The 26964-nt window shown below is 40.6% G+C and overlaps 2 protein-coding genes across 8 annotated transcripts in view; one reads left to right on the forward strand and one right to left on the reverse strand.

Moving 5' to 3' along the window:
* Nucleotides 1-1944: 1944 nt before the first annotated feature.
* Nucleotides 1945-8490, reverse strand: lgalslb (lectin, galactoside-binding-like b). 2 transcript variants are annotated; one of them, XM_029520725.1, is made up of 5 exons: nt 7977-8490; nt 7369-7461; nt 7195-7283; nt 6318-6504; nt 1945-3211 (listed from the first exon to the last, which is right to left on the reverse strand). In XM_029520725.1, exons 1-5 carry the CDS (start codon nt 8007-8009, stop codon nt 3068-3070), a joined length of 546 nt encoding a protein of 181 aa, XP_029376585.1. In that variant the 5' UTR covers nt 8010-8490; the 3' UTR covers nt 1945-3067. The 2 variants fall into 2 exon arrangements, with proteins under 2 accessions (XP_029376585.1, XP_029376586.1); XM_029520726.1 differs by having other exon boundaries at nt 7369-7452; nt 7977-8485.
* The window catches only part of abch1 (ATP-binding cassette, sub-family H, member 1), a 28538-nt gene continuing 9365 nt past the window's right edge, over nt 7792-26964 (forward strand). Inside the window, exons 1-16 of one of the 6 annotated variants that reach the window (XM_029520719.1) lie at nt 7792-9019; nt 9952-10023; nt 10123-10216; nt 10442-10516; nt 13607-13755; nt 14892-15051; nt 15939-16093; nt 18052-18159; nt 19200-19293; nt 21902-21976; nt 22373-22553; nt 22940-23036; nt 23133-23301; nt 23670-23770; nt 26059-26129; nt 26497-26546. In XM_029520719.1, coding sequence (XP_029376579.1) covers nt 10211-10216; nt 10442-10516; nt 13607-13755; nt 14892-15051; nt 15939-16093; nt 18052-18159; nt 19200-19293; nt 21902-21976; nt 22373-22553; nt 22940-23036; nt 23133-23301; nt 23670-23770; nt 26059-26129; nt 26497-26546 — 1491 coding nt within the window. In that variant the 5' untranslated portion in view covers nt 7792-9019; nt 9952-10023; nt 10123-10210. Of the gene's footprint in view, nt 9020-9951; nt 10024-10122; nt 10217-10441; nt 10517-11002; nt 11122-11392; nt 11594-11850; nt 12176-13606; nt 13756-14891; nt 15052-15938; nt 16094-18051; nt 18160-19199; nt 19294-21901; nt 21977-22372; nt 22554-22939; nt 23037-23132; nt 23302-23669; nt 23771-26058; nt 26130-26496; nt 26547-26964 lie in introns of those variants that run through there. The other 5 variants (XM_029520720.1, XM_029520723.1, XM_029520721.1 and 2 more) reach the window with 5 other exon arrangements.

Consider the following 26964-nt stretch of genomic DNA (forward strand, 5'->3'; position numbering starts at 1 on the left):
TTGAATTGTCCATCTCCCTCCCCCATAATTCCTCGTAACAGCATCACAGCTGTCCATATTGTTAACTGCTGCCAGTTATGACAGCTGTGCAGCAAAAAAACATGAAGCTGCACTTTAACACTTCTCATTGCTACATCCATGACACAAATAGCTGAATTATGGTCATTTTCTTTACATGGTGTATATTAACATGTTATCATTACAAAGGCGAGCTCACCAGTTAATAAAAAGGACACAAATGACACAACCTGTCAACACAGATACATTATTTGTACACATTTGTTCTGTTGTAACACTGGAGTGATACATCGCACTGGCTCGCATCCTTTCACACTGAACTCCTCACTGCCCTTTCATACCTAAGTGTACTCATTTCCCGTTTGTATTCAAAATAAACCAACGGCTGCCAAGCAAGAACGAGGAGCTCAGGAAGACCATGTCTGACAGACCAGAGGAAAACATGCTCTGCTCCAGAGCAATCAACGACCTTATTGCTAACTGAAAGGACTTAATGAGTACATGTCCTCTCTTACTGTGCAGAGACGGTAATGAGGTGTTAAAGAGGTTTCCTCAAAGTTTGCTCAGAGGCTAAAGGAAGCTTCATTCATGTGAGCGATGGTACGCGTCAGTGCAGTAAAGTCAGTGCAGCTGATGGGGACAGATGTCATGGCTTACTCTAAATTCACAGCAGCAAAAGGTGATGACATGGAAAACCTAGATTAAGTGTCATCACTGAGTACTTAAGTGCAGTAAGATTAAAATCTTACAGAAGCCCCTCACCACTAGATACATACTTCAAATCTCTTTAAACTGTGATACATCATTAAGAGCAGACTTAATGATCATTTTTCTGTTTGATATCAATCATTGTCCAAAGATGAGCGCAGCCTGTCAAGACTGGCTCAGGTTTACCTATCATATAATCAGAATCAGTCATAATAGAGTACATGATTACATATTTAATAAATCATCTACTAATGTTTTACTGATCATGTCATCATAAGAAATATTTTTGGGTTGCCAGGTTGTGAAAAATCCCCTTTGCCTGATCCTGATTCTGCATCTGTCTTTTTAAACACAGCTGCAGAGCATCTGGACCACCATCAATTTATTAGCAATTTAACACTTACAATTTCAGCTTTAATGCATTTTTCTACATGAGAAAGTTTATTGATTATTTATTAACATCTGGAACCAATGGTTTATCATCATTAATAACTGCATTAACACAAATAAACACATAAGGGATTTTGTACACCTTGTCAAACCTCAAGTTTATAGCAATTTCTTTCATGATCCATACAGCATTAGTGAATGATTTAATAGTCATTAATAAAGTTGTAAATTACAATTGTATCGGAAAATCATCATGTTATCTAGTTCAGTGATACTGAAAGAGGTGTAAACATAGGTCCTTGAGTCATAATACTTTTCATACTTATAACTGTAATTGTTAAAACTTCCGGTCTGCCTCGCTGAAAGGAAACATGTCCCTTGTAGAGTGCAGTGGTCAGAGACTAAACTTTGCAATGCACAACGGGCCTTGGAGTATTTGTTAGACTTGTACAAAACTTGCTGGCTGCATTAGACAAGGATGTATCAGCTTTGTAACATCTATCTGCCTCAGCATGGCCCAGAAACTGACATGGAATGATTCAGGAAACACTTGCAAAACAAACAAAAAAAGACATAAAACTATATAACTATAACAGCACCAGCCATACCACCAAAAACTGTGACATTAAGTAATAATTTTGTGCATCACTATGTCTTCTATGCTACTATAGAAACATGACTACTGTACATTCAACATACCAACATACCAATTCTGCTTCCGAACTACCAGCTGACTGTCGAATGTCACCGAAGGGTTTTGGAGTCTATTTTGCGCTCAGTTAACATTTGCACACATTGTGACTGCACCGTTTCTTCTAATAATGTGGCGAAGAGAGTCTACATTTATGAAATCGACTAGCATATTGCATATCTAATTCCTGTTTTTTTTTGTTTTTTTTTTCTCCTTTTCTTCTTTTTCTTGAATCTACAGAGCGTGGCTGCAGTGATAGCTAATCTGAGTACAAACTACCAACACACATAGTGTACAGTATGGGACGCTTTCTGCGATGCCTTGTCATGATATAACTCATTTTGGTTATTTAGGTCAGCGAGACTGCAGCGTGTTACCATGACAACTGGAATAAACCCAAGGGAAGGCAGGGGGAGCGCCTACGGAGTTGGAGATAGACCAACGCAGAGAGGGGGTGTAATGCAGGACCCTTGTGATCAGTTTTAGTAGATAATTGAAACACTGAATTTACTTGGCTATCATATAAAGAAGAAAAATTTATCTAATCCCCCCCAGTTGGGAATTAGTCAAGGCTCCGATTTAATATCTGAACACTGCTCAGGTTCAGAACAGCAGAGATTTATACGATATGACACCATTGTTGGGTAGAAATTAACCAGTGACTAATTTAAGATTCCTTAACATGCATTTTCCAGTTAATCCCCAATTTACTTTGCCATCACAAGCTGCAAAATTTTAACATTATTACTTTTAACTCTTAACCAGTCAACAACCATAAAAAAAAAAAAATAATAATAATTTTTTTTACATCTTAGCTGCTAAGTTCCAGATAGATTTTTCTGAGTAACTGGTTTCTGTAACATGCGCAGGCTTGTTTTCCGTGCTAGAAAAGAACTCCACAACTGCCTCTTTATCAGGATCCCAAAAGGATTCATCATAAAAATGAATGCACTATTAATAAGCTGTGAGATCCCTGATCTAACAAAACTGGAGCTACAAGAAATAATACCTGAAAATAGAGCAAAGACATCCACCCACAATACATCATCACCTCAGATCCTTGTTACATGAAAAGAAGTGAATGAAATTTAAGCATACGATCTCTAATGTGTCACTGACAAAGATTTTTCCAGTAATGTTGCTGCAGTGTTGCATGACGGGTTATGGAGGATGATAACGGGTGCATAAATGTTTGTGTTGTGTGTGGTCATCTGTGATGAAGTTCTTGCATCACATTGCAGAGCAGGAAGGGCGGGGCAGTTAACCGAGCTTAGTGATGTGTAGATCTCCTTGTATTCGTACTGTGTCGATACAGGGCAAAGATTTTACTTTGTGATAAAAGTCAAAGAGCTGGTGTCCATCCACGAATATCCGGAACCTCTGGTGCTCACAGTGGATCTCAATCTACAGGAGAAACATGGAGAGAAAGAGAGAAGATTAGATAACATGTATCATCAATAATGAAAGTTGAGATTAAACAAAGTACATTTACAACTTATAATCAGTGATAGGAGACCGATTGACACTAGTGTTAATGCATCAAACTGTAATAAAAGGGCAATAAAGATAAGCACTGGGGACAAATAATTCAGACATCTTTGGAAATATGCTTGCTTGCGTTCTCATATTGCCCACAATATGATGCTACAGCAAGTGGTCAGCTTAGCATAGCAAGTGGAAACAGGGAGAAACAGCAACTGGGCTCTATTCAAAAGTTAAAAAAAAAAAAAAAAAAAAAAAAAAAATCCATCTAAACCTCACCAATGAATACTTAAACTTTAAATTAAAAGTCTAAGAGTAAAAACCAGGTCTGGTCTTTACGCTGAGGTAAAGAGCTACAGTTTTATATAGAACAAACAGATACGAAAGTGGAATTAATCTAATCATCTAAATCTCAAGAAAGTAAATAGGAATATTCCTACATAACTCCCAGAAAAACCTAACCCTTTTTAAAAAATAAATTAAAAACCCTACAATCATTCATTAAATCTTGTGAGACTCTTGCTGTTGTGGGACATTGATGGGTTTGAGAAGCAAAGCTCCTTTGTTGTTATATTTAAGATGAGCCATCTGTTTCATTTCAGCAGTGAACGAGAGTAAAATGCATTTCTAATCTAGATGAAGACCTGTAATTTGACTTAACCTGTGTTGACCAATGTTGCTTCCTACACACAATGTATATGAATATGCACACAATCTAATCCCATTAAAGAGATTCACCTAAAAGAATTCTGGGAAAAAAAAATAAATAAATAAAATAGAGAAAAAGCTAAAGATTAGATTCCCTACCATGATCTTGGTGAATATTATATTAATAATATTTAATGGCTGGCAAATCCTGCTGTTAACATGGCATTCATCTGTCTACTTATGTATCCGTCAGATATGATCATTTACAGTAATTTTTCCAGGATCAAGCCCAATAACAGTCTTTTTTTATGAGCTCCGTTTAAATCTACATTGACATTTTCAGTTTCTCCGTCTTCCTGGTAAAGTCCATTATAGTAAATTTAACCAGCACTTATCACAACACATACTGATGCTTACCAAACCATCAAAATGCAAAGCTACAACTAAAACTTTGTTGTTGGCTTACGAGTGTTGTGAACTTACAACAAAACAAATACATGGACAGGACTGTGTAAACATCATGACACGAACAAACCCATTAGGTGTGATCATGCAGCCTAAAACAAACCGATTTCAGTGAGCAGCGTAACAGAAAGGAGCCTTCCTGCTCTGAAACCGCAGCATATCATGTGTTTGTCCTCATGCCTCCAAATTCAGGAGGCAGTTTGTTGGAAACAATCAGTAAGACAGCCCTAATCTCCTGCCCCCAGCTTTTGACAGTCATGGCTGTGCTAACCTTCTCGGTCACACTCTAACCACAAACAATAACACTTTATCAGAGAGCTGCTGTTACATAACCATACACAGGGATCACCTCCAAAGAGAAGTTTAATATAGTAGATGCTATGTCCTCCACTGTGCACATAAATTGTTCCTGGACCTAATTTCAAGTGTCCATATCACAGTTTAAAAATAGATTTCTCTTGTTAAATTAATTTTCTGTTACATTATGATGTATTTTAGCAAAGCGCCATATGTGCTTAGTGTCCACGTTCAGAATTATTATAGCAGAATCTGATGTCATGAATGACATATGTAGTCAACTTCCCAGCCCCACACAAACAGCTGATGTTGCCCCTTACACACATCTACACAGGATACAAGCTGCATTGATGCTTGATAGCCACAGTTTATCATGGAAGAGCATTTCCTCTTTGTCTCTTATGTCCATACTGCAAAGATAGTCACAACATTGCTGTAGAAACATGTGACAATCGCTCTGTGTAATGATACATGGAAGCAATGTGCACATTGAACTGTGTGACCTTTTTGGTTCATAGAATTGCAGTTACACTCCTGCTATGGCTGCAACTCATGATCTGCTTCATTGTTGATTATTTGGTAGCTCAATTAATAGTTTACCAGCGTATAACCCAAAGATATACCAAACTACATAGAGCATCAATAATAAAAAGCTGGAGGAAAGAAACTGGAATGAAGATGCTAGATTATTTTTTTAATCCTAAAAACAATATAATAAAAAACAATTGTTCTGGATGGTTCAGCACCATTACAGCCTTTTACCTTCCTACACATATCATAAAACATCTCCTGTGTTACAGGCAGCCAGGAAAAAAAAAAAAAAATCAAACATTTGGACATTTGGATAGTAGGCACTGCACCGCTCTTATTTTTCACACAACCACCTGCGACAACACTATGAATGCATTTGAAGAAAGATTTCCAATTTGAATGGTTATCACGTCTCCCCCTGACTTGTACTGCTTCTTTGTCCTGGCACCATATGTTTTTTTTTGGGCGCCTCACTGTACACTGACTGCTTTGTTTGAATGTTTGATGTGGCACCACTGATCCCAGAGAAAAAGAAGGTCATCTTCATTAAGTATGTATAGTTTGTTTTGGTCATCAGTCCCTTTGGTGACAATGTCAGCTCTTTGAGACACAAGTCACCTTCAGATTAATCAGTTATTTTGGAAGTAAAAACATCACAAAGGTTATTATCCATGATGTCCATTAGATTTTCAAGAGCTGTGTCCAGAGTTGCTGCACATCACAGCAGTTTCACAATGCATGCAATGGATATGAACACTATTACTATCAGTAGAATCAGTTCATCCCCAAACTTCAGCAATAAAACGGAGTATAATGTTTTCATAAGATAGAGGAAACTTGTCAGACCACAAAATAGGATTAAGGTTATAAGAATGGGTTGCGGATATTATGTAACCTAAGAGCATATTAATGAAGTACATATTTTGAATTTTCAGTCATCAGGTCAAAGGAAAATGATGAAGACAGACCATCCCACAATCTCTACAACATCATGTGTTGGTCAAGAGACTAGAAAGCATCTGCAAACAGGAAGTGGTCAGCATCATCTGATATGCAGGTTAGTCATAAATGTAAAAATGGTCTTTACCCTAAAAGGTTGATCGGGGATGAAGGGAAAGTAGACAGTGGACGCCTCCACCTCTGTCCATTTCCCAGAGACACGGGCACTGCGCAGAAACTGGCGGTCACTGAAGCGGGCGGTGAGTTTTAAGGCCACGTCTTGCGGCAGTCCTTCCTTGTCCGACTCACGGCCGCAGGTCAGGCTCACGTCAAAGCTGAAGGAGAAGGAGGGGACCAGAGGATTCAGGAGTCAGAGGCAAACAGGACATCAGATGTGAGATATGAGTCCAATAGCTAATCTGGGATAAATCAGATTTCTAATTCTGCTCTTGCTGTGTACGAGCAAACCAACTGTGTGTTAAATTAGAAATAATCCCTGCTGCTAGTTTTGCTTTACCCCCAACAGCTGTGCTGTTTACACACAAGCATCTTTGTACTAAGTGTATGTGTGTGATTACAAGTCAAAAAGTTCCTCAGCTTTGGGATGGAACAAGAGAAAAAACACTGAGCAGCTGTCAGGACATTCACATGAACTTTAGCATGATTACTGTTCCAGCAGCAGCCACTGAACATGATGAGGTCATGGGGAGGTTTCTTCCAAGTCTGAAACAAGTTTCCATGTAGGGTATGGTCACACCCAACAAGTCTGTTTCACTGGGCCTTCTTTTTTACCCCCTTTTTCCTCCCTGCTGGAGGGGGAACGCCCTGTCTCTGCATAGTTAAGAAGCCTCTGTTCAGTCTATGAGTCCTGGAGTGGCTGTTCAAGTCTTACTGGACTGAAAACAAAACGTTTATCACTAAAAACATCTCACCGTGCATGTGGAAGACACAAAAACACGGTGCTTTAAATTATGTTGAGCTATGCCCCAGATAAGGTAGGTGTGCGTGCGCTGCTGTTATCTTACCTGTCTGGCTCCAGGTCGACAATGCCCATCACAATGATCTTCTTCCCTGGCCGCATGCCGCCCCGGATGCGTCCGCTGAATGGCACCGTCTATGCAAAGCACATTGAATTCAAATTACACAGCCTGGAGCCAGAGTCACACCGGCTCTCCATTGCACTAAAGCGTCTTTCATACCAGCAGACGAGATAAGTCCTCCTTGTCAGGTGAGATGAGGCCGGGGTTCCCCAGCGAGTCGTTCAGGTGCTCTTCCTCCACAGCCTTCAACACCAGTGACAGAAAGCACAAGATGCAAATGGTCATTTACCGGCCTGACATTGGGGGGGGGGGGCTGGCCCTGGTGCGTTTGAACTGTGAGGCTCAATCACACCGTGTGGCCTCCCCTGCGGAGTCCAACAATGACAGGGTGGCAGCAGACCTGTCATGTTGTCAGGGCCCCTTACACATTGGCCTCATAAGACCCCTCATGAGGTAAATGCGCACAAATGCGGCTCGCCGGCCGAGGGCCTCGGTGAAAACACGCGCGCACACACACACACCGACAACATTTCAACACAACCTATCGGATTTCCCGTTTCCTCCCCGGCCGGGGATGAGAGACGAGTCGCCCGTCGCTCGCTGCGCTGCGCACGGCGCTCCGCAGTCACAACAGGCGGCGGATAATGGAGCTAACGGCGCGCTGAAACCAAAGCCCGCAGGCCGATCTGCACCAAACACAAATACCGATACACGAAGAAAAACACAGCCGCCCGCCCCAGGCCAGGAGCGGCCAGCCAAATACTCACTATTCCGTCCTTTTCCGCTGCCTGCACCGCCATCTTGAGCAGAATAGCATCGGATGCTTATTGTGGGAGCGGAGGCAGCCCTGCCGGGGAGTGTGGCGTGTCGGCGTCGTGGCACTGACTCAGGAGGATATTCCTGATCCTGCTCCTGCTCCTGCTCCTGATCCTGATCCTGCTCCTGGGTCTCCACGTCTCACCCGCCTCACACAGAGCAGTCACCTAGCGGGACATCCCTCCGCTCTCTCCCGTGTCTCTGTGAAATGGGTGGATATCTGCTGACGTATGCTTTATAATAATTACGGACTAAAAGCTTAATCCCCGTCTGCTGGAGAAGGCTAATCATCCCCTCAACCCTTCACCCACTTAGGCAACGCGCTCTTTGGACTCTTTTGGCGTTTATTGGGCTCAAACCGGAACAGGAATCCAGGAGGTCATTTTGGTTGAATAAGAGCTCAATCCACCTTAACCCTCCTGCTGCTTATTCTCCTTAAATGTGACACACGGGACTCTGGAGACAATGGCCGAAGTGTACACTCAGTACTTTTAGATTAAACTTTGCTGTTGGCCTGTGAGGATGAACAGCTTCTGCCCAGGACACCACCTGATTTTCAGTGAGGGAGGTTTAAAATGTACACAGTCTCTCTGTCACTGACTTCGTCCACCCCCCCTTTTCTGTTGCTGTCCCTGTTTCTGTCTTTGGTCTGCTTCCAAACCCGCAACAGACAATCCGGTTTGTTGTATTCTCTTGTTTAGACGGACACATCCTGCCCCTCTGTGGATTTTTAAAGGCATTACAAGCCGACCTGAGACACCAAGCGCTATTGTGTTTGTCTTTCAGCCAGTTTTTGTTCAAATTAGCGCAATCCATTTGAGTAATGGGCATTTTACCCCCTAAGGACTCATGTTACAGCCAGACACCACATGCATTATGTATCCAGAGTCTTCTGAAACAGGATGATGTATGCGATCTACACTACCAGATATCATTTCATGCTGCACTCAGTGTTTGTCTGGTTCAGAGTTTTGTGTCCGTGACTCATAATAAGGTAAAACATTACAGCATCCACATGCTCTAATGTCCATTTGCTGATTTTTTTTTTCCTTAATTTAACCCCCCACCCCCACCCCAAAGGAAACACAGCCAAGATTTTTTTAGATTTCTGAATTTAGTTTGAAGCATCTTTCACTTAAAAAGAAACTAGATGACCAAAATGAAAGAAGAGTTAACACCTACCTTTCAAAACATTATGTCTGAATATGCCGGATTTATTTTTCATCCAGCAATGAGCAAAGTGTTTTGCAGAAGAAGACAATTCAGATTAAAAACAAAGACATTTGAAAAGAAAAACACTCAGATGTGCAGCACAGTACAAAATGGCTCAGTAAGAGTTAATGAAAACTGCTGTTACGGTTTTGTTCTATATTCCCCCACAGTCATCTTATTGTGCAGCTGCAGCAGCAGAAGCAAACATCCCTGAGCACCCTGCTCATTTCAAACTAATCACTGATATCTGTTTGTCCTGATTATTTTCATTTTCAGACTTTCTAATCTTAATTTTATCTAGACTTCCTCATTTTAAATAAGTGCAATCACAGTTTTTCTATCGAAGCAGGATAACCCAGTGGGTTCACATCAGCTGTGTGAATGTTTTTGTCCAACTTGTATCTGTACAGTTTCACATATTCCCCTCTGACACCAATCACATTCCCAGCCAGTCTTTGTATCTCTTTTCTCCAGATTTCCTCAACCTCTAAATTGTATAGTGAGGTTTTCTTGAATAGCTGTTCTCATCAAAAACTTTTTTTTTTTTTTTGCAGCAGAGTGACTGCCATATATATAATCTTGATTTATCGCAGGCACATGTAGAGGAAGCTGATTGTTTCTGTCACAGTTAATGATGATTGGTCTGGAACTCTGAGCTGACCTGTGATGTTTTCCGGTGCTCCTGTATCTAGTTAATGAAGTTTTTCTGAACAGCAAATCGTGTTGGACCAGAGGGAAGAGTTGCAGTGAAGCTGGTGACTAACTATTTTATTCAGATTGATTCAGGTATGAACTGATGTGGTTTTAAGTTATTATTTCAAGTTGAAGAGCTGCAACACATGTGCTGTTTGTTACTTGTAATGTGCCGCCATTTATTTTCTGCAGAAATATTCTAGGACTGAAAAGGAAATTCAGTTGTCAGATGTACCACAACAGGCATCGTGGGCCTCTGTAGCATTAACCAGTAGCCACCATGAAGGTAAATTTTTTTTTTCTATTAGTTCAAGATACATTTTGAACTAATTCAGCCTTAATTTGAAAAATATTCGCCAATATCTCCAGCCCTTAGGAGTGTCGTGCACTATTGATTTTTGTTTTGTCTTCACCATGTGGTGTCTTTGGGTACTACACTATAATCATCTCAAACTAAATATTCTCTTCATCATGTGTTCTTAAATCCCCCCTTTTTTCTCCTGCCAAGAAGATGCCACTTTGTCACATCTGCAACGAGAAACTCCACCCTGTCAACAAACACGATCCGGAGGATGAGGGCAGTCAGGTTGGTCACACTGCAGGAAATATCCACCAGGTGGCGCTGGCTAATGTTTCCTCTGTTCACACGACAAATAAACTGAGGATTCACCGTTTTTCCAGATAAGTTTCACTACATTCTTTTTCTGCTAAATGAAATGAGGGGCGAGATCAAAAACCAAAAACAACTAAAAGTGTGCAGGAGAGGTGAGGTGAAGGCAAGAACACTAAATGAATAGGCCCAACCACCAATGGCAATTCATTTCTTTAAATTGAAGAAAATATATATTTTATGCATGTCAAAGCTGATATTTGTTGCTGTGGAATATGGCTCCAGGTCAGTCCATGGGGTCTGCACCCCCCCCCCAGCTGCAGGCCTCCCCGGGGGCAGGGCAAGACATGATTTGATGATGGCAAATCAGAGAATCCACTCGAAAATCTGAATTTAACACCGAGCATCACTGGGGGACTTTCTTGATAAAGGTCCCTCAGTGCACCCAGCCCACCCTCTCCCCCTCCTCTCCCATCACCGCCTCTCCTCGACCCCCCCCCCCCGCTGCCATGGCCGCGGAGGCTGTCTGTCGCGATGATGCGACGGCCGTACCTGCAGACTGCACCGAGATGGAGGAGCGGGTAAGATTGCTATTGAACGGTTGAGGATGCTTTCCTTGCAGTGAATGCCCGGCATCGAGCCTCTCCCTGCATGAGACTGAGTGCTGCAGTGAGACGGAGTGAAACTCTGCAGTGTGCTCGCCGTCGCCGCCGTAGCAGAGACGATGCTGGCTTTGGGTTTCATGGCGCAGTTATCAGATGCGGGGTGGGCGTAAGTTTAGCTTTAAGCAACAGGGCTCTAAGGAGGCGGGGGGGGGGTTGCACAGCTGCAGAGCTCACATCATTTGCCGCGCTCAACAGAACTGGAGAAACGAAAGCGAAGCAGCTGGTGGATGTAGGCTGGTGTAGGCTAAAAGTAGCCCCGCTGAGGCCACCACTCTCTGCTGTGCACCGGGGAGTGTGTCTTAGTGCGCCGCTGAATCTCGTGAGGTCCGAGCGCGCCCGCCGAGCGCCTTTTTCTTCCACTTGGCGGTGACGCAAATTTGCGGGCAGGGTAAGAAATCGCTCCCAAGTATGAATTAAAAGAGACTCTTTGTCGGGCTGTTTGAAATCGGTAATTTGAGGAAAGATTTTTAATTATTATTGGTTTGTGCATAGTATTTGGAAAAGCGGCACTCCAGCTTACATTATTGATTTTCTAAGAAGACTGTATCTGCAGTGAATAATTAAGCTCCCAAAATATATTGAAGTTAAAACCACACTTGTGCCCTCACCCGGGCCCATTCATCCCAAGGTGTTAATCTTACTATACAACTCAGTAAAACTCGGCCTTTTCTTTCAGACACTATATTGGCCGCAAATATTTGGGCCTTTGAAGGAAAACTTCACAATTTTAGTCAATAGTAAATACTGATTACGGCTCAGAAATGATTATGTGGTGGGTGGGTGTATTCTTCAGCCACAAGCATCTACTGTATGTGAACTGAACCTGTTCTTCCACTATGGATTTACTGGGAAGTTTGTGTCAGCTGATTTTCACATGCTGTTAAACTTTTGTCTTCAGTCTGCGCAGACACTCATCAGGCACCGTTCACCCTTTCCGTTTCTCCTTTTTTTGTCACCTGCTTCCCTTACTGTGAGTATTTGCTTGAATTGCTGTTTCAGTCTTAGCTCTCAGTGTGTTCACTTGTTGAGAAGGCAACCTCATCTTTATCCAGCATTATCTTAGATGCCACTACTGGATCTTAACTGGGTTTAAAATCAGATTGTCTTCTAAAATGACCATAGCCTCCGCTAAGTAAAGGCCTATTCATATACAACTGAGGTGATTTCTGTTTCGCTGTATATTTTGCTGATGTAGGCTAAGGTGAGGCTAACCAAATGCATCAGATTATGCAATGGAATCTGCCTAATCTCCTCACTAGAAAATGAGAGATCCTGGATTAAAGGAGGGAGTTAGTTATGGACTGAGGGAAACCCGTGAAAGAAAGCTGTAATTAGAGATTACTGAGCAGATTATTGTTGTACGACCCACATACTTTGTCTACTGAATCTTGACTGGATGCACAGAGACCAATGAGAATGGTATGATCGTGTTGGTTCTGTATGAGAAAAGCTTCACTTTGTATTTGAACTGCTGGTGGTGACCAGATTACCACCAGCAGTGGACTGGCAGCTGATATACTAATACAAATAGTTTGCTTTTTGTTCCTGCTGCATGGATTAAAACACCACCACTCCCACTGATAGAGCTACAAACATGCACAGGGAAGAAACTCCTGAGGACACAATGCAAGTTTGCTTTTCTTTTTTTTTTTAACTCATAGTTTCTCAGTGAGAGTAACCCATTTTATTTCATTTTATTTTATTTTTTAAAATTGCTCCCTATGTCGGAGTGCAAAATAGTGAAGGAATGCAAAGTTCCTCCTTGCAAATTCCACGCATGTGCAAACATACTTGGCCCTTTAAGCTGCTTCTGGGGATTGAAGGCGCTTCATTATGGGCAACTGTGTTTGTGATTTGATGTCTGATAAAAACAGATTTAAATCATGAGTAAAAAAACTAATATCGAGACTGGACAACTTTAGCCCTTCATCTCAGTGCCCTTTGGCCACTTCAGTAGCTCAAAGTGCAGTGTAAGTAAAAACAAGCATGTAAGGCACAGCTTACAGTTTACAAACGTTTAACTTGTATTTCCTCATGCAAAACTTTCCTTTTTGGAGGATGTTTCTGTAAATCTAAATTTGAGACATTCTCTTTTCTTCTGCTCTCCTTTGGGCTTCCAAAAGATATGTCTCAAATACCCCATCATCAGGTTTTAAAAGCGCGGTGAACAACTCAGCTCACCCGCTGAAGCAGAGATCCTCTCACAGCAGTGAGAAGAAAAATACCCACAGACAGCGTGAGGGTTAGAGGCTGATGCTTTGAAGCCTGTCTCAAACTTTCCTAACTGATGTGAATGTGACGGGAAATACGCACATATAGGAAATAACATAGGAGTGCGTCTTCTAATGAGTCGTTACTGTGGTCTTGCAAGGTGACATGGATTTTTCCCTCTCTCTTCCAGCCAAAGGAGGAGAATATGAAAGATGATTTGGAGGCTTCTCTGCCTGCTGGACAGGAGGAGTTTGCGATCCGCTGCCGAGATGTGTGCCGCTCTTACGGCAAACTGAAGGTCCTCAGCAAACTCAATTTGACTGTACCACAAGGCCACATGTGAGTGCAGCGTATATCGTCTCAAATGAGTCAGTCTTGCTGTAATTTCAGGCTAACAATTGACTTCTAAGGTCCTGTGCTTGATGTTTGCTTATATTTGATTTCACAGACCTAAATGCTGTTGGTAGATGCTGAAAAACATTTTAACGCATGCCACCTCCTCTTTACTTCACTTGTAGCTCTTAAAGGCACAAAAACAGACCTGGGCTAGTTAGTAGTTATGGACTGGATATGCAAATAAGGCTCACATTCTTAGAGGAGGTGTCCAGCACTTGACTGGAACCAGTCTAGTCTAGCCAACTCCTTTGTCCTGTATCTGTTAGCACAATCTCAGTATCCCTCAAGACTGTCAGGTTTAACCCCCTAAGATTTTACTTTGTTTTCCTCCTCAGCAGAGCAGAAACAGGAAAATTCAGTCACCCTAAAGGGCAGGGACAGGGTGCCGACTAACAGCTGCAAAGACATCTATATGTAATGTAATGAAAGTCATGTTTTCTCTTACTTTGTTCATCCTTAAGCTCCTACAAAAATTTAGTGGTCCCCCCTAAACACTCCGAGACTAAGATGAGCTGGATGACTGAGAAGCTTCACGGATGTTAGATGTAGGGTTACACCTGGTCTACGTGATTTACCTTCTTATTTTAGCTAAAGTGATGAGTTAGCTTGGGACTGTGAGATTTGTGGAAAATGTCTGTTTTTTTCCCCAACATCACAAATGAAGCCAATGATGTTTTATTTTAAGAGGTTTTGTTTGATTGTTGGGTTTTATCAAATATAGCCATCTGGTTATCTTTACTGTTGTTTACATAGATGTAATCTATTTCTGCCGCTCCCTTTGAAGTGCTGTCATGCATGACTGTACGCAGGAGATACAGTTTCTCTAACATATTAACTATTTTTCATTCCATTCGCACACCTGCACTGCACAGTGTGTGACAGTGCTATTCACCAGAGGGGATATAGGACAACCACTGTGCTAGGAACATCACTGTATTTAACCACAAAAATGCTCTTTTTTTTTTTTCTCTTCCTCTCTCTGGTGGAAAGAAGACAAATCACAATGAATCGCCATCTCTTTGCTGAGTGTAGACTTTAGTAGAGTTTTACCTTATAACATGTTTTATATTGTGTTGCAGTTATGGTCTTTTAGGCCCCAGCGGTTGTGGGAAAACCACATTGCTGAAATGCATCGTGGGAACCCTGAAAATTTCACGGGGTCACATCACTGTATTAGGGAAGCCACCTGCATTTCCTGGTCATGAAGTGCCGGGGAGGATGGTAGGATACATGCCACAGGTAAACAACATTTTAAGGCATGTTTACATGTGTATTATATCCACAAAAGCCATGTAATAATTAAACATTTAACTTCTTTTAGCCTAAAAGAACCCACTATTATTCTGAGGTGCATGTTCTGTCAGAAAGATTGTCAGAAAGAATTCATGTTTAAGAAGAATCATAAAGGTCTTATGATGTATTAAAATCTGTTTCTGACTTTCCTGACTGTCAGCATTCAGCTCAGGGACCAGCAGAGTAATTAAATGCCTTGCTCAAGGGCTTCTTTTTACCCTTTGTTGCAGTCAGTGAACTGCACCTGAGTGTGTCTCATTACTGTCAGAACGGATACCTGATGCGGCAGATAACACACACATGCTATGTGTTCCTCTGAGTGTAGACCTGAGCATCGTATCGTCTCTAGAAGTTGTCTGCGACCCAGATAGCAGGAAATATGACTCTGTTTGTCCACTACTGTTGTGCGTAGTGTTGTTGTGCCTTCACTTGTCCTTGTCTGATCTGGAAAGGCAGATGAATTCATCGACTTGTGCCTTAGACTCCAACAGAGTTGCCTACAGTTTTTAACACATCATATTCATTTTTTATGACTGAATAAAAAATATATATGTTTATGTTAAACTTAAAATTATTCAATATTAAATATTCATCCAGACCAATTGCTCCAGTTACGGAAGTGCAAAAAGATGTAGTAGCCGTAATAATAATAATAATTAGAGACATGAATTAGTGAGGTGAGCAAGTAAATTTGTGGGACATAATGGGGACTGAAAAGCTGGATTATTAAGCACCAAATGTCTTTTTTTTTTTTTTTTTTTTACTACATCTGGGACTGTTGCACACACAATCACACAACCTTTTTGAAATCTGATTGCCTTTACATTTCACAGGAGCTGGCATTGTACAACGAGTTCACCATCAGCGACACCCTGACCTTCTTTGGCAGAATCCACAGCCTGACGTCGAAGGAAACGCAGGCACGCATAAACTTCCTCATCGACTTCTTGGATCTACCTCAGAAGCAGAGCCTGGTCCGAAATCTTAGGTACACCTGTGTGGTTTAACAGATGGGAAGTGTGAATTCACCAGACAGACATGAATATATCACAGTGAAGCAGCTACTCACCCCTCAGTTTTGTAAAAATGTGACTCGTGTCATGGAGCGAAAATAGCTCCAGGTAAACTATGTCAACAGTCAGCTGGATGCTAGCGTGGGTTGATTTTTAGCAGCCACTGAGCAAACCCCTGTGATGTGATTCCTGTGCTGCAGCGAGATCCCCTTAATGGAAAAACTCACTCGTACTGAAAAAACCTTTGAATGTGACGCTGTTCATGTGCAGCGAAACAGACAGCGATGAGGCCAATCTGTGAAGTGGAGTGCATGTGTTTTTACGGCTTTCTGCAGCGGCTGGTTGACTTTGACACCTAAGTTATAATAACTGTATCTGTCCACACACACACGGACAAACATAATCACCTCTCTCCTCCATAGGTTGTAAACCCAGCACTCATAAAATAATGTAACTTACTTTGATTAAGAATCACGTGGGAGTCAGATAAAGAGACATCTATTTTAATTTCTGTAAATCATCATTTCGTTAATCTGGACCTGGTCCATATGAATAGTGCCTTGAGGTGACTTTGGTATGATTTGGCACAATGTCAGTAACATTTGATTTGATTAGATTTGACATCCTCCTCATTACTATAACATCAGATTTGCAGTATATTCTTATCTAACGTGGATGTTATGTCCTTTCCACGTTGGATAATCGCCACCTTATATTTATTCATTCATTTATTTACAGTCTCTTTTTAAGTATTTGCACGTCTACTTTTAATGTTAGGGGGTTGATAAAACTTGTTTTCTTTCTTTAAGTCATGCAAAACCAAACCCATGGATGCATGCAAAATATAATCAGTGACAAATTCTAAAAACTGACTTTATATCTGCTAAATACATTTTAATCTTATACGCACAAAATATCAATTTGAGTACCAAAGTAAAGGACTGTATTCCTGCCTTCTTCGCACTGCAGTTTGCACTGTGCAACACTGTCCCGCTGAACCAGTGGTCATATCTACAAAGATGTGTTCATCACCTCCTTCCTTCCTCCTGTTGAGACGTCTGGCAACTTCCAGCTGCTTCTGCTCAGGGAGCAGATGATCAGCTTTCCTCAGTTTCATAACTTCCAGAGGATGAAAAAAGACTATGTTATCAAGCCTTAAAAAGGAAAGAACCAAGCAATACAAAGTAAAAATAGAGTATTTGGTATTTCACCAAATATGTCTCTTGGATCTCTGGTTTACCCGTTTTTTTGGAAATGTGATTTTTATATGTTGTATGTGTTGTTGCAACCTCTCAATCATCAGAGAAAGTGATCCTTTACTTTGTGGCCCTTGTATATGAAATATATACTGTACATGCTGGTATTGGAGGAAAATTAATCAGCTCTGGTTTCAGATGATTGTTTCATGATTCACATCCCTGATTCATAACAAAGACTTACCATTGAAGCCCTGCTAACCGGTTTCCATTAACAGTTCATGCAAAATTGATGTCACTTGTGGAGTGCCAGCCTGTTACTGAGCTGCAACATGTGTATAAAACAGAAAATGAGTTCTTGGCCACGTGAGTTGTGTCACGCATGCTTTTGAAACCGTTTACTACTCACCATGTAAAAGCCTTTCTGGTATGACTTAACATGACAGGTGTACTCATTGTTTATTCATATTGTCTTTTGAGTCCCAGAGAATATAATCAAACTTTCAAAACACCTCTTTCTCGCAGCATCCCTCACTCAGCTACTTGTCATCATTTGCTTCTGTGTCGTCAGGCAGGTTTGTCTCGCAGGTTTGGTCTCCTCCACTCCCTCAGGAGTGAGTGGCATGCATAGAGCAGGGGTGGATTATTGCTCACACAACAATTAGGAATGTCATCCCTGTCAACTTTTGGCTGTTTTCATGTACATGCTTTTTTCATATTTTGTGTGTTTGTCACAGCGGGGGTCAGAGGCGTAGGGTGTCTCTTGGAGCAGCTCTGCTCCAGAATCCAAAGCTGCTCATCCTCGACGAACCAACGGTCGGAGTGGACCCTGTGCTCAGAGCCAAGTAAGTACTGAGGGACACGCACAAACACACATTTTTTTCTCTGGTATAATGCAACATTGGTATAGACTGTCCTTAGAAGCTGCAAGCTGCTTTCCAGCTCATATTACTTTGGGAAAAGTAATGGCCCTGATGACAATGCTCTAGAAAAAAAAATAATACTTGAGTGCATCCTTAAATGGTTTATTATCATGGATAACATCCAGCCAGTTCCATCAACTGGCCATCGTAATAGTAGAAATGATGTGACTTTACTGTTACATGGCATTTTTCCCAAACTTACACTGAGTGTCCTCCACTTTTTAACAAGAACCTGTGAATAACTGTCACTGAACTGTAAAGTCTCTTTTAGAAGTACAAAAAGGCGCTAGCGAAGCTGTAACATGATTACATAACAAAGAAAAGATAAAATCTTTGTGCGTCCCAATACCGATATCATATCAAGTTGTAAAGGCTCATGAAATAATTCCTATATCACTGCTGCATTTAGTTCAAACTCAAATGGCTGACATGAGAAAAAGTAATTTGCTTCACTTAGGATAAATAACCTGTTTCTCTTAACACTGTCCACCATTGTTGGATTAGTTTTAACGTGAGTTTCTCTTCAGACAGCTAAAATAAAGAAATGGTCTTGCAGGTACATTTTTTGTTGGCATTTAATCAATTAAAATTAATTTCTCATTTGCATTCATAACTCACCAAGTATTTCTTTTTGGCGTTTTTATGGAGTAACACTTATAAATCCAATATTTAGTCTTTATTAGCAGCCTATAAACATGATGTGTATTTTTACAGACAAAGTCTGCAATCAGATTTGTGCATATGTGAAAGACAAATAAATCAAAAACTTTTTTTGAAAACACACAGCACTCCCTTCTCATTGTGTAAGTGCACCACAAAGCCTCATCGGCTCAGACGGTTGGCAGGCAAACTGCAACTGGCAAAGCTGTGAGCTTTTTCAGACTGAGATTTTCGGAAAATTCTCATTACTGAGTCGGTCAAGTGTTATGTAATTTCTTTGGCTTCTTCTGCCTCCTCTCTAGGATCTGGCAGCATCTGGTGGAGATTGTGCAGACAGGGAACGTCTCTGTCATTATCACCACACACTACATAGAGGAGGCCAGGCAAGCCAATGTGGTGAGATAATTTATACATGTATGGAGACGCACATACACACATCTTGTAGCTATGCACAAATACACAAGGTAAATTAAGCATAAATAGACATTCAACCATTCAGAAAGAAAGCAGCTCAATCAGTAACACTGCCTCCACAGCAGTCCTCAGAAACAAAGGGTCCATTGATATTTCTGTGTCACCACGTTACTTTTTATTAGCTTTGACAGGAGGGACAAAAGCTCGACGTCACGGAGGAAACCTCCTGCAGAATATCTATAGGAACTCTCTTGTGTATTTTTTCTCGATTTACTAGCAAAACAAAAGGATTTGTCTCAAGTTCAAACCTTCATGGCTGATGAAGCATTTCAAAGTAGTGGCTTTAGGGTTAGGTAAGCCTTGTTTGGTTTGTATATCTATATTTATTGATACTTAAGGGTTGTTTGATTTATGTTGATAAATGTTATAGTACACTCAAACGCATCACATTTAACTGCTGGAAATGTAATTAGCGAAGCATAGGAGAAGTTTATCGGCTCTGATTACATAATTTTTAGTATCTGTCCATAGTACAATTGGCTAAATAACTGATTTGAATATTGGACCCTGACAACCTTTGCACTTCACCATTCATCTTCTTTGTATGTAAATCCATAAAACTGAGAGCTTTACACTTGTATGTTTGTACAGTAGATTAGGGCTGCCACAAGCCTCAGAAGTTTTCTTCCTGTTTAAAAGGTCAAGTCCATCATTTTTAGTTGAGACGATATGGCTCAGGATTATATTATTTTATGACTGAAATAAAATAAAACAACTAAAATTAGAGGCAATGTTAAACGTTAAAGTTCACATATTGCCATTTTGTATCTTATTCATTAGCACAAAAATAACGATGGTTTCTGAACAGATTAGTTGGTCTTCAGCCTAAAAGCCTATAAAAAATAACATTTTCAGAACATGATCAACTCAATTTTGTTCCCCCTGTATTTCAGTTTAGAAATACAGAGAGGCAATGACCTTAAAATGTAAAAAGAAAACTATTTATCAAGGTCAGCATGGTGTCATGGTGGTTAGCACTGTTGACCTGTGGTTTTGATTCCCCTGGGGCCTTCCTGTGGCAAGTCTGCATCTTCACCATGTGGCTGTGCAGGTTTCTTCTGGGTACTCCGGACTCCCAGTCCTGAGACATGCATATCTAGGTCGCTTGGCGGCTGTAAAGTGGCTGTAGGGGTGAGTGTGAGTGTGAATGTTTGATTGATTGAGTCTCTATCTGTCAGCTAGCGACAGACTGGCGACCTCTCATTTGAGATACCAGCTGGGATTGGCTCCAGCACCCCACACAATCCTGATTGGATAAAATCATTTACATGGCCTTATGTTTCTATGTGATTGCAACGAGTTTAAGGACGCATGAAAACAGATTTAATAGATAACATTTTGTAGGAGTTTCCGAAACTAAAATTTCACTTCTGTTTTCGGTGTTGTGAGTGCTAGTTCTACCCCCCTCCTGCTTTGTGTACATTTGCGCCGTACAGAGACGACTCCCTGTGGTGGTCGTCGCTGTACTTTCACTAAAAATATTTTTGTAAATAAACAGCAAGTCCCAATATTGTACTGTTTTATGCACTGCTCAGCCACTAAATGAAGCAACAAGAAAGGTTCTAGGTTCAGCACAGAATATTTTGTCCCACGTTGGTTAACATTTTTAAAAAGCTTTCCCTGCTAAGGGTTATGAAGACTAAAAACCTTTTTTGTCACGTTCTAACGTTTGTTATTGGTGAATATGGGTGTAAAAAACACATCTGTAGCACACCTTAAATAGTCATGTGACCAGGCTCATCTTTCTAACTCAGTTACTGAGTTTGTTTGTGTAGGATGGGGGGTGACATTCAAACTGAAACTCAGACTGCATAACTCAAATTTGTTCCCACACTGCACAAAACAAGGTCCAAGGTCATTCTGGCCCCTCACGGATGCAGTGACATGAATGTAGAGCCAGAAATTCTCCACCAAAACCAGTCAGACCGCTCAGTTAGCTCCATACTGGGTTAAATGGTACGCGGTGGAGGCAGATCACAGGCTGTGAGAGAGTGATGTGGATCTGCTGATTTATTTCTCTCCTTGTTGCTGTTCCACCCTGACAGAACTGTGTCAGAGAGCCAGCACTTAAAAGGAATGAACTTGGCTTGGTTGGTGTTTAATTAGTTGGGTACAACACTTAGTAATCACAAACTTTGTTGAGGGCTGAGTTCACTGCAGATTTTGAAAACCAGTTACTCTACTCTTTTGTAACAAGATGCTTGTTTGCAAACCACGTAGTCCACATATTTAAGGGGTCTGACATCACCTTTTTCAAGACTTAATGCAGACAGTGGAAATAATCATTAGATGCAGCTTTACAATTAATTGTAAAGCTTCAAATAGCTGCAATTAATTTATTCCAATATTATTGTTAACTGTAGTAATTTGTCAAGTTTACATTCAAGTTATTTAGTGCAAAGAAACTTCATGCTATTGCTGCCAAGGAAAACACCATCTCTGTGAATATACAAGTGAGAAAATTGTGACAAGATAGTGACAAAAACATCTCTTATAAAAAGTTCTTTTTTGCTTCTTCTTCGTTCTCTAGGTCGGTCTCATGCGGAACGGCCATCTGCTGGCTGAAGGTCCTCCAGATGCAGTCATGAAGCAGCACAGTGCGACAGTAAGTCTACAATGAGCTGTGTGGACACTCAGGGGCACTGGTGGTGATGGCAGGCAGTTCATTGGGCCACAAAGCAACAGTAGCTTCAAGTTGCAATATGTGAACATCGAATGAAATGATTCCAAAGTGCAATTTTGCATTGACCATCTGAAAATGCCTTGGTGAGAAGTTATTTTTTCAGATTTTTATCAAGATACAACTCAGCACAACAAAAGCGAAAACATGTCTCATCACAAAAAAGATAAAAAGCAGTCGCACAATAAGAAGAAGTGAAATGGCAGACAGACTAAAGTTCTGGTTCCTCTTCACCTGTGTATTATTATTGTTATTGACCTTGATTTTACCAGGTCAAATGTGAACAAACATGACCTGGCAATGTGTTATCTTCTGTCTCAGACACTGGAGCATGCCTTCCTGCAGCTGTGTGAGACTTCAGATCAAAACACCTCCATACAGGGATCCAGCCCACAGGGTGGCCCATTAGATAACAGCCAATCCTTCGAGAGCGGCCGCGATGAGAGTCGGCCAATTTTGGGGACAGAATCAGGAGCTGCAGAGGAAATCCCCAAATATTCAGGTTCTGATTTGCTATATCACAGAACTTAATTTTATATTTTTGGTTTCAAATGCAGCTAAAAAATACACAAGGTAAAATAAAGCCTTTTCATGGATGTATTTATTTCTCTTATTCTCTTTTTGTTTATGGCTTTTGAGAAAATAGGCCCCATAATATGTGAGGGGTCATCTCATATGCAATCATCACACACTTTGTTGCACGGTATCATGGTGTCTTTGCCCTAACAGACAACACAGGTGCTCTATCAGCTTCAAACACCTAACTTTTCACAAACAAATAAAACTCTTTTCTTTAATGACACCTAGTTGTGCATTTGGATGCAACTCATTTAGAACAGCTATTTCTGTACAGTGTGTTCTCATTGTGTGTTTTGTGTGACTGTGCAGCGGACTGGAAGGTGCGAGCCAGACACATGCTGCCAAAGTGGAGAAACATCGCCGCTCTGATGGTCAAGACTCTGGTGCGCATGAAGAGAATGCCGGGGTATGTCAGCATTTACAGTATTTAACAGTAATGTCTAATGATTAAAAGCAAAAGTCGAGTTGTTACAGTGACGGCAACCGTCTGTTCTGTCTGCAGGGCATTGTGTTTCCAGTTCTTGTTGCCCGTCATCCAGATCTCTCTGATCTGTTTGTGTGTTGGAGGAGATCCAAAGGGAATCCAGGTCGCTGTCGTGAACAATGAAACTGGGGTTACCTCTTACAGCCAATCACTGCTCTCCTTCCTGGACAACTCCAGTGTGCACCAGGTATTAATGAACATCATCCTCTCATTTATATAAAACAGAGTGGAGCTGGGTGGTTTCTCTGTGGCTGTCACATAAGCTGTTCATTCAGAGGGATATTTTGGTTTTAGAAAGTGTTTCAGTCTGGAGAGGAAGCAGCAGCCTTTTTCTCAGTTCTTAGTTGTTCTATTTAGTAAATGTTTAACCAAATAAGTTTCACTTCAGTTAAATTTTTCTAGAAATCTGTGAAAAAGGAAATTGACACTGAGTCAACACTTCAGTTTTGTATAACTTCCAGTTATCACCGATATTTGGCTGCATTCATTTGATGCAATTAGCTATATATGTATATGTAGAACACATGACTCATGTCTCTTGTTTGTTGTGAACAGGTGCCGTTGTCCCATGCAGATGCTTTCAGTGGGATCTATAATGGGGACTACTGGGGCGTCATTGGCTTTGGCAAGAACTTCACCAGCTACTTGACAAAAAGGTGAGAGGAATAGCATCCGTCTTAATATACTGGACCCGTCAGATGTGATCAGCCATTAAACTCTGTGACTCAGCAGGTCCACCTTTAAGGTCATATCATGTCCAGACAAGTTGAGGCATTTTACACAAACAGACCAACCTGCAGGTACTGAAACTGAAATCCACTCACAGAAGATTTATTTACATCGCAGCTCAATTCTGAACATGTCTGGTGTATCCCTTCTGTGAGTGTTTACTCAAATGTGGTCACACACACACCTGGGTATCTCTTTTCAGCGCTGCTTTTTTAAGAGCTGTTTCCTGAACTTCTCACACCAGTTTTAGCAACAGTCATTTTCAGTTTGTCCTTCAGGAGCAACTTGTGACATTGTTTATACTTAACTATATGTGGTAAACTGTATGTGAGCCAAAAATGCACCACACAGTCGTGTGTAAACACAAACTCTTGTGTTATAAATTCATTTCTGTCAACCGTAGTTCTTGACGCACAGTTTCAAGGTTTACAATGAATCAAATCAAATCAGATTTATTTGTATAGCGCCAAACATAACAAAGTTACATCAAGGCACTTTACATATAGAGCAGGTCTAGACCAAACTCTTTATAAAATTATTTAAAGAGACCCAACAGATCCCTCGATGAGCAAGCACTTGGCGACAGTGGCAAGGAAAAACTTCCGCCTCATGTAGACAGAAACATGGTGCGTCTTTGATTTGTCCTTTCATTCACTATCTTAAAACTTTAATAGGAGCCCCCGTTGAATGAGGGGTTGTTAAATCTTACATGTCCCAATCGATTCAAAAGGGAGAAACATTTTTTATTAATCTGATCCCAGAAGAATCTCCTGTAGAATATGAAACAGTTTCCTTTCAAATAGCGTCTTAGTTTATTGAAGTAAATTGCGTAAAGAATAATAGATGACTACAATGCAGATATTCATGATTCAATCAGGATTAATTGTATTAATACTGGTGAATTCATTTTTTAAAGATTTATTTTTGGGCTTTTATGCCTTTTATTGGAGTCAGTATCTGGCAGGGAGACCAACATGAAACATATAGAGATATATAGGGGCAAAGGTCCCAGGCTAGATTTAAACCAGTCACATGGCACGCACCCTAAATCAAGATCTCTTAACTTTAATCTTACATTTAGCACCAATGTGCAGCCTTACAGATCCATTAGCATGGATAGTGACATTTGTTTTCCCCTTTGCATACACACATTTGGGGCCATCTGGGGTTTAATGTCTTGGACTTTGATGTATATGCTAAAGGACACCAGAGAACAAAAACACCAGTTCCCTCTTCAATCACTGTAACCATGCTGACATAACAGCAGCCACACATACCTTGGATTTTCTCAGAGCTACATTACACTGTGATAAAACCATTTAATTTATCAAGTACCTCTTAAATTACAAATAGAAGAAGTGAAGAGGTCAGTGTGAGCTTAAAACAATAAAGAAAATTGTATTTTAATGTATGCCTATATTTTGAATTTCCTGAATAACTTTTCTGTATTATTCACTCTGTGTTAGACAAACATCACGCAGACAAACACACACACACACACACACACACACACACACACACACACAGACATGTGAGGATGAGTCATTCCTGGAGATTAAAGGTCATGAGTTGTTTTTGTGGTTCCAGGTGGGAATCATTGTGTTTATTTTTATGTGTACTTTTGTGTATATGTGTGCGTAACAGAGATCTGGTCATTCTTGTCCTTAACACACCTGAGCAAGTCACAGCTTTGCACCAGCCAATGAAAGACTTCCTTTGGTTGAATCATTTGTGGTTCATGTGACAGACTGGGCTGGAGAAAACTGACAGTGTCTTTCATTCAAGTCATATTTAATATACGCAGTTTAAAGAAATACCTCCAAACAAAGTTAAATTTAAGGATAGGGCCTCAGTGGCTGCACATGAAGATAGTCATCAAAGTTCTTCAAGTTATACTACATCCTTTCAAAACATATTCAATAGTTCAACAGTAATACAAATAATATTCACAATTTGTGCATAGCATATAGTAAAGTTTTTTACCCAATCATAATCGCATAGACCTGCTCTGTAACAGGACAACCTTGTGTAGTTATCTAACCTGTCATGGAATTTTAACAGGACATGATGATGTCCAAAACATCAGCATCTTCGGCACATCATCACTTTGATTTCTGCATCTGTTGTAACATCTGTTTTCCAGTGTCATTGACTGTTTAATGTCACATAAGCACAGCTAGGTTTTCAGAATTGGTCTGTGTCCATGACTTTACAGGATGATGCAGCGGCATGTTTCCAAAGAGGTGGTGGATGGAGGATCAGTGCACATCTGGCTGGACATGACAAGTAAGATGCAAAGCCTTTTCATGGTTTTATGTCTTTTTTGCTGTCTTTTGCACTGAATGGAAATAAAATCATTTGTGCAAGTTCGAGTTATAATATTGACTTTTGAGATTCAATAGCAGAAACTGTACTATATCATTGTCATATTTTAGAGATGGGGTGTGTAATTCATTCATATTGTTGTGGATTTGAATGTTATATTTATATATATTTTTACTACTCTGTAAGCATGTCCTGCACATGTACTAAAATGCAACAAATAAATTGGAAAACAGAAAAATTCTTTAGTAAATCCAGTCATTGTGGGCAATCCAGTTATTTTCTACTGAAAAGCTGAAGCTGCTCACTTTCGCTGTTTTTTTTTTTCTAGATCGACAAATTGCCTTAATGCTGCAGAAGAAGGTTCACGAGGCTTTTCAGGTGTGAATCTGTTTCCTGCTTTTTGTGTCATTGTTTTTTTTGTTTTGTTTTTTTTTTATATCCGGATGTTTTCATTTCTCTGAGACAGATGCAGTCAGAAATCATTCAACATGTCTTGTAGTTACAAATATTTCTAATAACATATACAACATCACGATGTAAGATGACGTAAGTGGGTCGTCAGCAGAGTTTATACTGTGTACACTAGACTAGAAGAGCATTCTTAAACATGGCACATATGGTTGAGTGCCCTTTTCTTCAGCAGGAGTATTTTCCCAGATATCAGTACAGATGATCTGGTTTCCTGTTTCATACATGGCACAGGAACACGCAGACTCATTTTGCTGGCTTTGGTAGTTTACATCACCATAACGATTCCAATGAAAGTTAATTGAAAATAAAATATTAGCACATTGTA

This window comes from Echeneis naucrates, chromosome 15 (assembly GCF_900963305.1).
Source record: "Echeneis naucrates chromosome 15, fEcheNa1.1, whole genome shotgun sequence".
In the NCBI taxonomy this organism is placed as follows: Eukaryota; Metazoa; Chordata; class Actinopteri; order Carangiformes; family Echeneidae; genus Echeneis; species Echeneis naucrates.